The following is a 17471-nucleotide window of genomic DNA, read 5'->3' as shown; positions in this document are numbered from 1 at the left end:
TAGTGGCCACTGGGGGAGTAAGGGGAGGTCATCCCCAATTCCCTCCGGTGGTCACCTGGTCAGTTCGGGCACCTTTTCACGGTTTGGTCGTAAAAAAAAAAAAGGACCAAGTAAAGTCGCCCAAATGCTCATCAGGGACGCCCTTTTTATTCCATTATGGGTCGAGGAAGCCCATGTATTAGGCACGCCCAAGTCCCGCCTTCGCTACGCCTCCGACACGCCTCCGGGAACTTTGGTCGTCCCCGCGACGGAAAGTAGTTGGGGACGCCCAAAATCGGCTTTCAATTATGCCGATTTGGGCGACTCTGGGAGAAGGACGCCCATCTCCCGATTTGTGTCGAAAGATGGGCGTCCTTCTCTTTCGAAAATAAGCCTGAAAGTGTGATATGATTTTAACTGTATATATGTTCTGATTGAACAGTGTAGAACCTGACACCGCCTCCTGGAAGGCAAAATGTGGCCACACTGGGCATCTTGAGCAATAAATATCTGTTTCTTCAATATAGTGGTCTGCGTTGTTCTGTTTGTGAACTATTCACGTGTAGATCACCGCCTCTGTGTTGTTGTACTACAGAGTCTGGTATGTGGTTGTCACAACTTAGGGGGCTGGGAGGGGGTGAGTGACCACTGGGAGAGTAAGGGGAATATGCTTTATTCCCTTCAGTGGTCATTTATGGTACCTTTTGGTCACATAATTATAACTGAAACAGATCTAGACAAAAACGTCTCGGACCTAGATGTTTTTATTTTGTTCCATTATTGCAAAAAAAAAAGTCTGTCTTTTGGTGCTACCCATGTAATGTCAAAAACCCACCCCCAACATGCTCCTTTGAAATTTGGATGAACTATGGAGCAGAAAGTCTAAAATCAGAGTGTTGAAAATAGAAATTTGGATGTTTTTGAGAGAAAAACATCCTTCTGTCACCTTATGATGTTTTTGAACTTTTTTTTGTTTTGAAAATGAGCTCCTTAGAGAATGCTAAATGCCATGTAGTCCATTATATTTCTATGGGCTACATGGTATTTAGCATATGCTAATCATTACTGTACCTTAGTAAAAGGACCCCTTGGTCTACTTGAATACAAGCTGTGGGTATTTTGTCCATATTATTTCCACTTGAATGTATACTATTCCTCTTTAGTGCACATTTTTTTGCCATCTGGACCTGCAGTATATGCCAAAATCAATTTATTCTAATTTTTATGAAAATTCCTATTCTCAAAGGCCAATTCTGAGTAGTAGACCAGCAAAACTAACCTATATGGAGAAATTTCCCCCTCGATGACTGTGACTGAGATTAAAAAACACACAAACAATAGCAAATTATGAGGTTTATTTTCAAAGCACATAGACTTACAAAGTTACATATGCTACTATGTAACTTTGTAAGCCTATGTGCTTTGAAAATGAGCTTATTAGTATATGAAGATGTGCCAAAAGTATATTTATATATTCAAAAACAATACGAAATAATAGTGTCACAGGTTGCTAACACAAGTTTTACTTTGCCCCTTTTGACTCGGTACACAAACTTTGGACTCCTTTTACAATGCCGCGCTAGCAATTATGGCATGGCAAATGCAACAAATTCATTCAATTCCTATGGGCTTCATTGCATTGACACGCAGGGATCGCTACTGCAGCTTTCTTAAAGGAGCCCTTTATTGTGTATGGTGTGAACCCAAAATGTTTGGCACAAATTTCAAATTGACTTATTTGGAATGTGTACACAAGATATATGGAGCTACGTGGTTAGACTGACTGAATTTGCATAAGTGGAGTTTCAGTTCCCTGAACATATGCACACACTTTTTTTACCAAATTAAATACAGACATTTTGAGAAGAAAGGGGCTATTTGTGGTTGGAAATTGTGTGCATATATTAAGTTTCAAAATGTGTATAATGAGCATGACATTGGCAAATGTACTTTACACCTTAGTTCAATAGCATGTAAGAGTGCATACATCCTTTTAGTCACATAACAAGCTAATATTCAAACAAAGTAGGTGAGTGATTTGGGTTTGAAAATAGGCTGGGTTTGTGTGGGTTGAAAAGTACATGCGCACTTCTGAAATCAGAAACTTGCTCCTTATTTGCCTTCCAGTAATGCTCAAGATATATATAATACAATACACACATTTTTAAAAGTTGATCTGCTTCCAGTCAGAGTAGCTAAAAATAGAATAAATATATAAGTACTGTTTTTTTTGTTAATGTATTGCATTTGTACAAATTCATACTATTGCAGATAACCAGTTAAGCACACATTTGGGTAGAATTATGACTACAGATTTTTTTTTCTAATTACTAAAACGGCAGACTATGAGGGACTTACCTATTCGGATAATATGCACAGTGATGAACATGTCTTTTCTGAGGGTCACCGCTACCCAAGTCCTGTAAAAAGAAAAATGTGGTGGGTTATACATTCTCTTCAAAATTAGCATTTTAAGAACAGTATGCGATACATAACCTGATACCTATGTAATTACAGTGGTGGAAATAAGTATTTGATCCCTTGCTGATTTTGTAAGTTTGCCCACTGACAAAGACATGAGCAGCCCATAATTGAAGGGTAGGTTATTGGTAACAGTGAGAGATAGCACATCACAAATTAAATCCAGAAATCACATTGTGGAAAGTATATGAATTTATTTGCATTCTGCAGAGGGGAAATAAGTATTTGATCCCCCACCACCAGTAAGAGATCTGGCCCCTACAGACCAGGTAGATGCTCCAAATCAACTCGTTACCTGCATGACAGACAGCTGTCGGCAATGGTCACCTGTATGAAAGACACCTGTCCACAGACTCAGTGAATCAGTCAGACTCTAACCTCTACAAAATGGCCAAGAGCAAGGAGCTGTCTAAGGATGTCAGGGACAAGATCATACAACCTGCACAAGGCTGGAATGGGCTACAAAACCATCAGTAAGAACGCTGGGCGAGAAGGAGACAACTGTTGGTGCCATAGTAAGAAAATGGAAGAAGTACAAATGACTGTCAATCGACAAAGATCTGGGGCTCCACGCAAAATCTCACCTCGTGGGGTATCCTTGATCATGAGGAAGGTTAGAAATCAGCCTACAACTACAAGGGGGGAACTTGTCAATGATCCAAGGCAGCTGGGACCACTGTCACCACGAAAACCATTGGTAACACATTACGACATAACGGATTGCAATCCTGCAGTGCCCGCAAGGTCCCCCTGCTCCGGAAGGCACATGTGACGGCCCGTCTGAAGTTTGCCAGTGAACCACCTGGATGATGCCGAGAGTGATTGGGAGAAGGTGCTGTGGTCAGATGAGACAAAAATTGAGCTCTTTGGCATAAACTCAACTCGCCGTGTTTGGAGGAAGGAAATGCTGCCTATGACCCAAAGAACACACCGTCCCACTGTCAAGCATGGAGGTGGAAATGTTTATGTTTTGGGGGTGTTTCTCTGCTAAGGGCACAGGACTACTTCACCCGCATCAATGGGAGAATGGATGGGGCCATGTACCGTACAATTCTGAGTGACAACCTCCTTCCCTCCGCCAGGGCCATTAAAAATGGGTCGTGGCTGGGTCTTCCAGCACGACAATGACCCAAAACATACAGCCAAGGCAACAAGGAGTGGCTCAGGAAGAAGCACATTAGGGTCATGGAGTGGCCTAGCCAGTCACCAGACCTTAATCCCATTGAAAACTTATGGAGGGAGCTGAAGCTGCGAGTTGCCAAGCGACAGCCCAGAACTCTTAATGATTTAGAGATGATCTGCAAAGAGGAGTGGACCAAAATTCCTCCTGACATGTGTGCAAACCTCATCATCAACTACAGAGACGTCTGACCGCTGTGCTTGCCAACAAGGGTTTGCCACCAAGTATTAGGTCTTGTGTGGCCAGAGGGATTAATACTTATTTCCTCTGCAGAATGCAAATAAATTCATATACTTCACAATGTGAGTTTCCGGATTTAATTTGTGATGTGCTATCTCTCACTGTTACCAATAACCTACCCTTCAATTATGGGCTGCTCATGTCTTTGTCAGTGGGCAAACTTACAAAATCAGCAAGGGATCAAATACTTATTTCCACCACTGTAGGTAACAGCATGTAGGTCAATATCATACAACAATGCATACAAGACACTATGATGATAATGTTAGAAAGGTTAGGTGTAAAACCAGGTTTTACATGCAGAAAGCATGTAATGCAAAATTTTCCATGTTTTAAATATATCTATCTACATCTACATATCCATATCTGCTAGTATATATGGGGTGTAGTCCTACATAAACTTTTATTCAGATACAAAAGTTGTTCAGGTGGACAGTGTTTGGGGTTTACATGTAAAATGTACAGTATGTGTAACCTGGCAGATACACATACACATGTGTATTTATACCTGCTTCAGAGCAGGTATAAATAAATGCATGGGCCTTCTGGAGCTGGTTGTGCATGTTAGTGGTGATTTTAGAAGCAAAAATCTATGTGCACTTTCTCTTTCTAAAATCACCATTTTTTAGATATAAACTACCTGTGCTTTCTTAGGCAGCCAGTTCTACAATTAACTCCTATACATTTCCATACAACTTGAGCACAAAATTAGACGTGTGGCCACACTAGTTATATATTGCAAAATTCCTAAGGCTGTGTAAATGACCCACAGATTTGTAGATAATCAGTCTGTGGCACTTTATTTAGGATACACAGCAAGATAGTGCTAAGGTTTGTGACTCTATTCCACAGAGACTTATTTCTGTGAATACTTTATACATCTACCTCTGAGACCTACAGAAGAGACGCCAAGGTGAATAATACTGTCTGACAGTTGGAAAGTACTATAACTAAAGTTTAAGCACAAACACAAGAGCACACATAATCCGGTCTATCTGGCTAACAGGTGATCTAAACAGAAGATCTTGTATGCTCATCTTCTGAATGTGGTACAGTACAAGGGGAGGATTGCAATAACTGTCTTGAACAAGGAGACTGCTAACAAGGAGTCATATTTCATAACTGGTGACTGAGACATATCCTTGCAGTATGGACAGGAATAACAGGGCAGACTAGAGGAGGTGGATGACCTTTTTCTGCTGTTATCTATTTATTTATTTATTTATTTATTTATTTATTTATTTATAATATTTTGGCCCTCATCTTAGAAGCTTATTTGCATTTGAGATATTTGGATGGATGAATGGATGGATAAATAAATAGGCACTTAAACATTTATCTTGCATAAACATTTATGTTCCCATTTTTACAAAGCTGAGATAATCACATCTCAAACCAAAGTGTGTGCAAATGACAAGGGGGGATGGTTTGAGCATGTTTTGGGTGGGACAAGGGTATGACAGGTAAATACATGTTTATTCCCCATTTCAGAAGAGGATTAAACGCCTATATCCTAAAAAATCAGCACTGGGAATTACACCTGCTATCAAGAACATTTAGGATTATGTAAACAGCTGCTATTGTGCAGCACTCTACAGGAGAGTTTGGGGAGATTGTTCTTTAATCCCCCAGTGGGTTTTGTCCTCCTCCTCCACCAAACTGGCAAGGTAAACTGGTCTTTGTGACAGCATCAGGATAATGCATGGTTATGTTTCGAAAGTCGCAATGATAAACATGTATATGCCGGCACATACCTGACTGTATTGTCATTGTGCATCATACATATGTATATGCCAGCATACATACCTGTTTATGTGCTGGCTTAGAACCCATCACTATTTTCTACATGTAATTTGCTAAAATGGATGTTAATGCTTCACAAGCACAGCACATAAACATCAATTTCTCCTATAATTTAGAAAAGGTTCTACTTCAGCAGATTATGTTCTAAAATACTCATGAAACTTGCGACACACTGATCTGCAATTTCAAATCCAACTTCTACAACCAGTCTAAAATGGGGCTGTTTATATACTATGAAACTGGTTGAAAACCATCCTATCTATATGGCTTACATATTCAAATACATAATAAAAGAAAGTATACTATTCAAAATTTGTGCGATTGTTCAGATTCTAGTTTTAACTTAAAAGTAAAAATAGCTTTTAAAAGTCGAAGCTCAAACTTAGTTTATCAAATTACATCATATTATACTTAGCAAATCAGATTGAATACAGGTCTATGAATTGACCATACAAATCTAGCAGCGTACTTACAACAAAGAGAGAACAATGTCTTTCAGGCTTCTCTGGAGACTTTGGCAAACCATTCTTGTTTAGTCTGACAAAAAACCTTTCACTGTGAGACAACAAGGAAAGATCTTCATTTAGACAAACCAATCTACCCTTTGTACTTCAGCTACTACTTGTTGTTCACCTGAAATTATAATCAAACCTCACAAAATTTGATTCACTTATCAGTTTGAGGATACCAGTTAATTCTCAGCATTGACTTCACAACTCACGTGCCTTATCAATATTTGACATTTTTCTGTTAAAGCCCTCAATTCTGGCCAGCAAGAGAAAACAAAACAAAACAGATACTTGTGGTGGTAAATTCATGGGAAAAAAATTTATTGCAAAAATCAAAATTAACTTGAAGGTTAACACTAGTTTCTAATCCATTCCAGCACAGGCTAGGATTATATTTATCTAGAAAATGCCTTAAGAATCAAATGAATTTTGCACAGGAATTGCTGATTTCAATAACTGTTCAAATTTCATAAAAACCAGTGATGCAGCACAACTTAAATCATTAACACTGCAGTTTTGTAAAGCCATGGAATGCTGACAAATTACTTTAAACTATGAGATACTTCTTTTGTAGATGCTTGTATATTTAATTATAGTTGCTTCTCTTACTAACAATGGGCTCCTTTCACAAAGCTGTGGACTAGCAATTCCACTGCAGCAAATGCAACGAAGCCCATAGGAATTGAATGGGCTTCGTCGCATTTGCCACGCCAAAATTGCTAGCACGACTTTGTAAAAGGAGCCCAATGATTTTTATAACAAACCTTGGTTATGTAAAAAAAAAAAAGCTTTACTTCTGAGGTAATTATACTACAGTATCACAAAACTAAAGATCTGTCATGTCAAATTTTCTTTGCTGGCAAATACATGTGCATTCCTGCAGGTATTTTAGAAAAGGCTCTGCAGGGGCAGATTTGTTTTCTCAAATAACCATTGGAATTTAGCATTTCCTGATATAACATCTCAATTCCAATTTCTATGGAGCTCATTTTCAAAGCAGAAAAATACCTGGCAAAAAACATAGAAAGCACCATAATCACAGTAAAAATTTGAAAATGTCTAAATACTCTGTATGCACCCAAGAAGACATTTGAGAAGGAGCGATTCAGAGGTATCTCATGGGTGGTGTTACGAGATGGACATTTGTCAACATAATGTATAGCAGGGAGACGTTTTTAAGCAGAAATAAAAACATCCCAATTTAGACCTGCTATAAAAGCGAATAACTGAAACCACAACCTGTCTTTGGACCAATTTGTGCTTTCCTGAATTGAAGAGTGGAGGGATAGATTTGGTCGTGTTCTAAAGGAGAGTGGAGAGTTGTTGAGTGGTCTGTTAGTCTTGTTTGCTGCCCCAGTCTGAAACATTTTTCTTTGCATTTCCTAACATACCTCCTCCCTATCTCATCTCCTGCACTCTTTGTCCACACCTACTAGCTCTCCCAGTCACACCCATCCCTTGCGCTCTATCAGATTCCCCGCCCCCTCTGCTGTATCCTTGCCCCAGCAACCGCTCACTGTCCTCAAACACTCACTCATTGCCCCTTTATACCTCTTTACCTCAGTGGCATAGCCAGAAGGCAATTTTTGGGTAGTCCAACAGGTCAGATGGGTGGGCACCTGTCATGTCCCCTACCTCAATGCAAGTGGCGTCCTCGGGCTGCGCGAGCCCCGTCGACACGCACACTTGACTGGCACTGCCCTGAGCCACGTGTGTGTAATTCTTCTCTGGGTGGTTGCAGGCTCCTTAATTGCTTTGCTTCCACGCACCTGTGTCTGCTCTCCCTCTGCCTGGCTTCCCTTGCTTCTCTCCTATTGGTCTTCTGGTTCCTCCTTCCCCTGCTCTTGTCCTATGGGTGTGCTCCTTCTCCCTGCTGGTTTCTGCTGATGTCAGATGCCAACATTTTATCAGCTGAGCTCTTCCTGGACTCCATGCTTCGGTTTCTACTTTGGTAGGTGTTACTTGCTCAGTAGTTTGCTTCTTATCTACTTGTCCCTCGTTGCTGACTTTGCCTGTACCTGGATTACTCTCTTGCCTGCTGCCTGCCTATTGACTTTACCTGTGCCTGGATTACTCTCTTGCCTGCTGCCTGCCGACTGACTTTGCCTATACCTGGATTACTCTCTTGACCTGCTGCCTGCCTACTGACTTTGCCTGTACCTGGATTACTCTCTTGACCTGCTGCCTGCCTACTGACTTTGCCTGTACGTGGATTACTCTCTTGACCTGCTGCCTGCCTACTGACTTTACCTGTGCATGGATTACTCTCTTGCCTGTTGTTTGCCTATTGACATTGCCTGTTCCTGGATTATTCCCCTGCCTGTTGCCTGTACCTGGATCACTCTCTTGCCTGCTGCCTGCCTGGCCGATACGTTCACCACCCCGCTTCCAGCTCCGTCTCTGCAGGCCGCCCACCCGCACCTAGGGGCTGAACCTCTGGGGAATGGCGGTCAGTGCAGGTGAAACCCGGGGTTGTCCGACCGCTAAGCAGAACCTGTTCCGAGTTCCGGGCTCAGCAGTGCTCTACTTCGTACAAAAACTCACAAGTCTGACAGCACCAGGGTTGCCAACTTTTTGAATTTGAAAAACTTGCCACCTGATGCTCCATCTCTACCCCACTTCCAGTAATTTCAATGAGGGTAGCAGTGCAGGCTTCAGTGACTGCGGGCCACATTGAGGGCTAGGGAAAGTACAAAAGATTGCACTCTTCGGCCTCCATTGAGCTTCAATCCCCTAACACACATACATAGCCTGTATAGCAAAACCTAACACTTTTCAACACATCTCTCCAGTTACACGCTATAGAAATGATCCCAGAAAATATTGTCTAGTATTAAAGGAAAAATAAATTCTGCATCCACAGAACCCCCTGGCCCTCCCCCAATGGGTGCAGAGCAGAGTTAAGACATTTCCCCATAAAACTCACCATAATCTCAACAGTCGCCATATAGTAAATAAAACAATCTTTAAAACTAAATATTGCTCAGAATCTAGCACAAATCTATGCTGCCAGCACTAACTTCCAAAACAAGGATCCTATGAAAAAGGAATTGTCCTATATTACAGTGAGGCCCTAAAATATCAATACATCTATTGGGAAAACTGAACAAATCAAAATTATACAGAAGGCTACATAGAAAATTCATACTAACAGAATACCTCCGTCACACATATGGAACAAAAATGCCAAATATAGAATAATTGACTACAAATTATAAACATAAATATACCCAAAATCCCAAGAAGCCAGACCTTGTATGTAATACAATACCAGAAAACAGAAAGAAATGCATTTCCTCCTGTGCAAAATATAAAGATAGTACGTGCCAGGGATGGTGTTAGAGGAGGGCAATTAGAGGAATTGCTCTTTGTCCCCTGGCCAGAGAGAGCCACAAACATGATGGAAGCTGAAGGCAGTGCAGCCTGGTGATGAGCTTTGGGGTTCCCTCCCAAATTTATGGCCTGGGCTCCAGCCATGTCTAACACCAGCTCTGGCAAGATGTACATTCCAAATCTTACATATTCTAATCACAAAATAGAAAATAAATTAATTTTTTCTACCTTTTGTTGTCTGGCTGTTTTATTTTTCAAATCAGCTTGGTCCTAGTCTCTGGTTTCTGCTTTCCTCTGTCTTCTCTTAATTCATTCACCATGGTCTCCTGTCTGTCATCTCTCTCCATGTCCATCATCCATCTCCCATCTCTGTGTCCCTATTGTTCCTTGTCCAGTATCTCCACTATTCAAATTCCTGCATCCATCATCACCCTTCTATCCCCTACCCATGTCCAGTATCTCCTTTCTGAGTTCCTATTCTCCACTAAATGTCTGTTTCTCCCCTGTGTCCATATACCCCTCCCTCCCAGTGTCCAGCATAGCCTCTCTAGTCCCATATTCCCCCCTTCTCTGTTAGGCATTGCCTCTCTGTGTTCATATGCCATCCCCATACAGCATCTCACATTTGTTTCTGTATCTCCCCTTTCTCCTTCACCCACACTAACATCTCTCTCTCCAATCCCACGTATCAGGCTTCTCTCTTCCAGCTCTTGACTCTTTCTCCCACTGGTAGTTAAGCATTTGTCTCCACTCTTCCATCACCCCCTTGATCCAGAATCTCTCTCCGTTCCCTCTAATTTCTCCCCCTGGTATAGCACCTCTTTTCCTTCCCTCGAGCCTCCTCAGGACTTCCCTCCAGCCACCTCCCACAGGTCCAGCACCTCTCTCCCTTCCTTCCAGTCTTCCCCCCCCCCCCCACCTTGCAGGACCAGCAACTTCTCCAGCCCCCAGCCTCTCTTCCTTGCAGGTCCATCACCTCTCTCCCTTGCCTCCAGCCCCCCCCCCCCCCAAGTCCAGCATCTCTCTTCCTTACCTCCAACCAACCAACCAGCCAGCCACCCCCCCCCCCTTTCCAGGTCCAGAACCTCTCTTCCTTCCCTCCAGCCAGCAAACCCTCCCCTTGAAGGTCCCAAATGTAGCTCCCTTCCCTCTCGCCATCCACCCACCTTGCAGGTCCCAAACCTCTCTCCCTTCCCTCCAACAGGTTAGCCATCCCCCTTGCAGGTCCAGAACCTCTCTCCCTCCCTTCTCTTCAGCCAACCCTCCCCCTTTTGTAGGTCCAGAGACTCTCTCCCTTCCCTTCGGCCTTCAGCCCCCTCCCCCCCCTGCAGGTGCAGCCACTGTCTCCCAGCCCGCCCCTCTCCCACCCTGCAGGTACAGCCACTCGCTTCTAGCCCGCCCTGTAGGTCATTACTGTGTCTTTTTCCTCCCTCACTCTCGCTGCGCTGCTTCTACTTTAAATTAAGGGCACCAGCCAACAATGATTCGCAGACCGAGGCCTGCTCCTTGGCCTTCCCTCTGCCGCAATCCGCTCTCTCTGACACAACTTCCTGTTTCCAAGAGGGCGGATCATTGCAGAGGGAACGCTCCGGAGTGGTTCTCTGTGAATCGCTGCCGGCCGGCGCTCTTAATTTAAATGATGCTTCATGGAGGGGGTGAGGGATGGAAATGGGTGGGCCTGGGCCCACCTGTGGCTATGCCCCTGCTTTACCTGCTTGTACTGTCTCTCCTTGTGTCCCTGTTCTGTGCCTCTGTGTCTGTCCAGTCTCAGTATGTTATGTGCTAGTGCTGTGTTTGTGAGTGCTGGTGGGAGGACAGTGTACTTTGTACTGGTACAGTGCCTCACTAGGTGGAGTAGGTGGCGGTGTGCATAGTGGTGTAACTGGGGTTAGTGGGTTGCACCTGTAGTGGTGGGACACCTGCACATTAACCATGGATGTGCTGAATGCTATTGTGAATGATGCTTTGTTGGATGTGGCTAACAGTCTAGAGGGTAGATCTGGGAGGAGATATCCCTATCAGAGAGTATTTAGGCCCAGGACACAGTTCCTGGACCTCAATGAGTAGGAGTGCCTTACTAGGTACTGCTTTGATAGGGCTGTAATACTGCACTTCTGCGAGCAGCTACAACCCCTCCCTCCAGGCCAGGACATGCAGGAATAATCCAGTGCCAGTCCACCTTAAGGTCACAGCTTTACTCACCTTTCTTGCCACTGGCACATTTCAGTCAGTGCTAGCAGTTAATGCAGGCTTCACCTAGCCCACCATCTCCAGCTGTGTTTCCCAGTTCCTTGATGCCTTCCTGACCCACACTTCATAGTATATCATCTTCCCCACTATGCCCAGGCCCTCCAGAACAACATTCAGTTCTATTCCACAGACCATTTCGCCAGGGTCAAAGGTATCATTGGCTTCACATGTCACACTCAGATCTCAGACAACCCCCTCACCCATGCACATAAGGACACCTACAGAAATAGAAAATCTTATCTCTCCATGAACATGCAGATGGTGAATGATGCCCAGGGGGAGACTGTGGAAGTGTGTGCCCAGCTCTTGGGGTCCTGCTATGAGATATATATATACTACAACACTCAGGAATCTACCAGAAGGCTTCTGAAGGGAGATCATGGGAAGCTGACTCCTAGAAATGCAATACAGGGATTCTGTATCCCCTCCCCATACCCCAAGGTCACCATAATCCCTTCCTTATGATACCCCTAGAACCCACACCCATTACTCGATTTCCACAAGGTGCCCATACCAGCCAATACAAACCTATGTCTATGATCTCTGTTCCCTACCCATAGGTGACAGAGGCTACCCCCTGTGACCCTGGCTCATGACTCCTCTAGTGTACCCACAAAATGAGGCAGAGGACTGATACAATAGGGACCATCAGACCACCCGGGCTATCACCAAACAGACCTTTGGGCAGCTCAAAAGTAGATTTTGACCATTCTGGGAGGAACTCCTTTACTCCCCAGAGAAGGAAGTCAAAACCTTCATGCAGGGCCGGTCAAACCCAGTAAGCGGGGTAAGCACCGCAGGGGGGCACCTGCCTTCAAGGGCGCCGCTGCGGTGCTGTGCCGCCATACCACACCGCCCTTGGGGTTTAAATCTTTTATTTACCTCCGTCCCAGCGTCCGCGTCATTTCAAAGCCCTGCCCGTCTTTAGCCTTCCCTCCCTTCGTGAGTTCGTTCCCGCAGAGTCCAACCTTCTGACGTCATTTCCTCGAGGGCGGGACTCTGTGGGAACGAACTCACGAAGGGAGGGAAGGCTAGAGATGGGCAGGGCTTTGAATGACGCGGCCGCTGGGACAGAAGTAAATTTAAAAAAGGACTTAAACCATGCAGGGTGGCAAGAAGAAAAGAGGGATGTTGGGGGGAGAAGAGGGCGGGCAGGTGGCATAAATGGGAGGGGGATGGAGGTGAAGGAGAATTGCTGGACAGGGGTAGGGTGGAAGAAGAGAGAAAGGATATGGGGGGGGGGGGGGGGGGGGGCGCAAACTGATAGTCTGCAGGGGGGGCATCACAGAGACCCTAGGACCGCCCTGCCTCATGGCCTGCTGCATAACTTTGCCTGCAGAAAACAGTCCCTGCCAGAAGGCAGACAGCAGCAGTGGGCAGACCAGGAAGATGACATCCCTCCCCCCCCCCCCCCCCCCCCCAAGGCTGACCAGGCACCACACCAGCTCGTCATCTGCGCCAGACACTCACATTTCCAATAAAGGTAAGTGCACAATTTATTAGTGCTCACAATATCCTAAACCCTCCCCCCCCCCCCCCCAACATAACCACCAACCCATAAACCCTCCACTACCCCCTCCCTTTCCACCACCAAGCAAAGATATTTACCTCACAAACCCGCCCACCTCCCTTTGGAGTTGTCTTCTCTATTTCTCTTACTCATAATTGAACTGAGAAGCGTGGCTGTGCAGTAGGCGGAAAGGCACTCGGCGCATTTGGTGGGGAATGACGTCTAAATGGATTTAGATGCCATTTTCAACCCTCATTGTTGCCCTGTTTCTAAGAAGGAGGTGACTTATCATGATGGGACGTTACACACCTGTGGAAACTAACTCATTTCCTCTCTATCCTTTTCCTCCTATACTAGGTGGCTGAAGAGAGGAGGCCAGAAACCACCAGAACTCAACATATGCTATTATCTCCAGCTAAGGATTGAGCTTAGAGCTCACCTTTCCCCTTCTTGTAGGGATATCACCAGACATCTTTTATGTTTAGTAATCCAGGATTTCTCACATTTTGCAGGAGCTGGCAGTTGGACTGTAAAGGGTGCAGGCACTGGTCAGCATGCAAACCAGGGACAGTTGTGGACTTTGGGCCACCTTTTAATGGACTTTCTTATTTATTGTTTTAATCTTGTAACAGTGGAGCTGTGGGAATATGTGCATATTCTGCTAGATTGGAGACAGCTGTTTATGACTACCTAAATCCCTCATGCTTGGGCAACTGTGGGGGGTGGGGTCCCTGGGAATGGGTCTGTGCCCCATCTGTTTCACAAGGGTGAAGTTGGTGATAAACATCTTGTGTGTAACTGCCTGCCCTGGCCCTCATGTTATGCAGACTGGCATAGATCCCTGCTGTAGATGTCATTGGGTGATATAATGGCCTTCCCAGCTTGATCCCCCACCTGCTGCCCTTGGTGGCATGCTCCTTTGTGGGTCACCTTTACAGTACTACTCCCCTGCATCATGGTCTGCAAAACATAGAGCAGTCTGTACCCTGCCACCACACACTGGAAGCTTCATACCTTACTGGATGTGAGGCTTGACAACATACCTTTCCTGTAGTCAGCTATGTGCTGTTTCCCAAATTAGTGTGGGCCTGCAGGGGTAATGTGGCTTGTCTTTTGCTGTATGCTGGTTGGGTCAGACAGATATGTCCAAGGTAGCAGGTTGAGCCCTGCATATTTACCTGCTGAGCCCTTATTGGGGTCCTATGCCAATCTCATTTATCAATTTTCTTTTTATGGAATGCCCATGAAGGGAAGATGGTCTCAGGCTCCTGTAGGGAGGTGGACGGAATGGGCAGCATGCTTATTGTCCTCAAAGGTTTGTGTTAGATTCACCTAAACCACTGTTACGCTACCTGTGTTACACAGCAAATATGTGTATCCAGCATAGGCCCAGTATGAGCGAAGATAGTGAACCCCCAGTCTACAGATGGTAACATGAGATGTCGGTGCCCAGTCAGCCCTATAGTGTGTCCCACAATGCGTTATATTTTACCTGCTTTGACTGCTTATGTCCAGGTAGGACCAGACTCCCACCCATCCACAGAGGGAACCTGGCAGTGATATGGCTGTAGGGCAGTTGTATGTGGCCTTCCCTCAGGCTAAGCTTCTGGCCAGGGATGGCCCAGCATGACCCTGGGGGGACCCTGGGCAGTCAAGAGTTCTTCAAGGAACATGTCTGTGCAAGAGTCTTTGCGCATCCCCCCACTACCTGATTGACCAGGGTGTCCCCAGGACCATGTAGAGCCATCCTTGTCCGGAAGCCTAGCCTGAGGGAAGGCCACACTTACAGCTGCCCTACAGCCATGCCCTGAGCAAGGGGAGTGCAAAAGAAGAATGCAGTGATGTATGCTAACCCACATTGTTCAACGTGATAGTACCTTTCAAATGACTTGAACTTAAGCCTACTGGCTGTTCTTCTTTAAGCCACATTCCTTGGTCCCCCAAGGACCAACTGGATGCACAGCCTAATGGTTTCTGCAGTGGGCTGGGGACCCTGGGGTGGTAGGTTTGAATCCTTCCCCTCAGTACGGTATACGAGGTATGGTTGTGGTAAACATTTTCCCTTTGGCCACGGCCTCTAGCTCCCAACTCGAGATCTGCATTCTCTTTTTTTTCCCCAGGGATGTGCAATTAATGTTTTGTACAAAGCTGTTTTTCTCAATGCATGTAATGCTAGCACCTTTGAAAGAATTGGAGATGCAAAGGCTTTTGTATGGAATATATAAAATGTAACTTGTATATATATCTAAATAAGTAAACTATTAAAAACAATTGCACTACAGCCATGATTGGTCTATTTCAGTGCTCCTTGAAAGAGGGGGAGGGGTTTGCTGGTGTTGCTGCTGCTCCTGGCGGAGGCTTGAAGGGTGGCCTGTGTATGAAGATAGGGGTTGTAGCCGTGTTTTCACAATGCTAACCAGGTGGTGTCCTGCGCAGCTGCTAATGCCTCCACACCATCCCTGACTCATGTGCGTGCTCTTTGAGGGACCAACAGGAGGGAGGCTATCTTCATAGGTGACGGGATGAGCATTGGATAGAGATGCACACATAACTTTGAGGCTCACTTTGCCTTAGCCATTGTGCATGTGCTCTGGAGCATGAGAGGCCTGCTTTTTGTGTGGAAGCTGATGCAGTGACAGGCTTCTGTGGTCATTGTGCTGTCTTTCCCACTTGTTCCCTTGTTAGGTATGCATGCTGTGTGTTGTGTTAGGGATATGGGTACATAAGTATTGCCATACTGGAAAAGACTAAAGGTCCATCAAGCCCAGCATCCTGTTTCCAACAGTGGCCAATCCAGGTCACAAATACCCGACAAGATCCCAAAAATGTACAAAACATTTTATACTGCTTATCCCAGAAATAGTGGATTTTCCCCAAGTCCATTTAATAACGGTCTATGGACTTTTCATTTAGGAAGCCGTCCAAACCTTTTTAAAACTCCGCTATGCTAACCACCTTTACCGCATTCTCTGGCAATGAATTCTAGAGTTAAATTACATGTTTGAGTGAAGAAAAAGTTTCTCAGATTCGTTTTACTACATTGTAGCTTCATCGCTTGCCCCCTAGTCCTAGTATTTTTGGAAAGCGTGAACAGACGCTTCACATCTACCTGTTCAACTCCACTCATTATTTTATAGACCTCCATCATATCTCCCCTCAGCCGCCTTTTCTCCAAGCTGAAGTGCTGTGGGCATTGGTTTGATTCCCACAGATCATTTTTCAGATAGCTTTTTTTTCTGCCTGCCACACTTGCTTTGATGTGCAAGGCAGCTATAAGTGACATGAAACACGCTTTGATTTAGCACACGGTGTACAGTCCCACAGCCCCCCCCCCCCCCCTTCTATGTCATCTCGTAGTTTTGTGTTTGAATACAACCCATTATTCTGGGTCTGGTGGTTGTAGGCACATTGTGATGATGGTAACTGCATACTCAAGGCTATTAAGGGGGTGTAATGCTATTGGTACTAATGTGGGACCCTAAGGTGCTCCCTCATGTGCCAGATCAGGCTTAGGCCTTCACGCCGTATTCAGTAATACCAGTGCCGGAGCACCGCCAGGTCCCGATGGATCCCAAAGAGCCTGTAACACACAACAGGATGGGGACAGGGTTCAGGTGATGGCACCTTTTGCCATGACAGACCAGCTTTTCCATTGACATGCTGTGCATTGTTCCACACATAGGCAGTGACAGCAAGATGGAGGGGGGGGGAGGAAGGATATCGGCATTGAGGCATGACAGGTGTTACTTTGTTACTGTAGATTTTAGAGCTGCTGCTAATACACCTTGTGCAGGTGAGGTGGGCTGGGGGGGGGGGGGGCATATGCATCCTCTCATTTCTGCATGTTATAGTTAAGGGAGCTCAAGTGAGGGGGACATGTTCAAGATTGTTTAGCAGATGTAGCACGTAGGCACATGGGAGGGGGCCTGATAATCCTCCCTACAGCAGTCACTGTATCTGACCCTGCCTATGTATGGTGCTTGCACGTGCCTGATACAGAGCTTCTTGGGACACTGCTTCACACTCACCTTTCCAGGGACCTCCTTATACTTCCCCATGCCCTCTTGGAGACACTGTGGAGTGGCAGGTGGTGGTGGTATTTGAAAATCTTCCTCCTGTGCCTGAGGCACAGGAGGACCAAGTGCTCTGATTCCTCTGGGAAGAAATTAGATTCTCTCCTTAAGAG

General features: G+C 45.2%; 1 protein-coding gene across 1 annotated transcript in view; it reads right to left on the bottom strand.

The window, feature by feature from the left end:
* The window catches only part of DOCK4 (dedicator of cytokinesis 4), a 798954-nt gene that overhangs the window by 561026 nt on the left and 220457 nt on the right, over positions 1 to 17471 (bottom strand). The window contains 3 exon segments of the mRNA XM_030215964.1: positions 2338 to 2380; positions 2382 to 2399; positions 6157 to 6238. Coding sequence (XP_030071824.1) covers positions 2338 to 2380; positions 2382 to 2399; positions 6157 to 6238 — 143 coding nt within the window.

Source organism: Microcaecilia unicolor, chromosome 10, assembly GCF_901765095.1.
Source record: "Microcaecilia unicolor chromosome 10, aMicUni1.1, whole genome shotgun sequence".
In the NCBI taxonomy this organism is placed as follows: Eukaryota; Metazoa; Chordata; class Amphibia; order Gymnophiona; family Siphonopidae; genus Microcaecilia; species Microcaecilia unicolor.
Note: the sequence above shows the minus strand (reverse complement) of the source record. Positions and strands in the feature narration are given on the sequence as shown.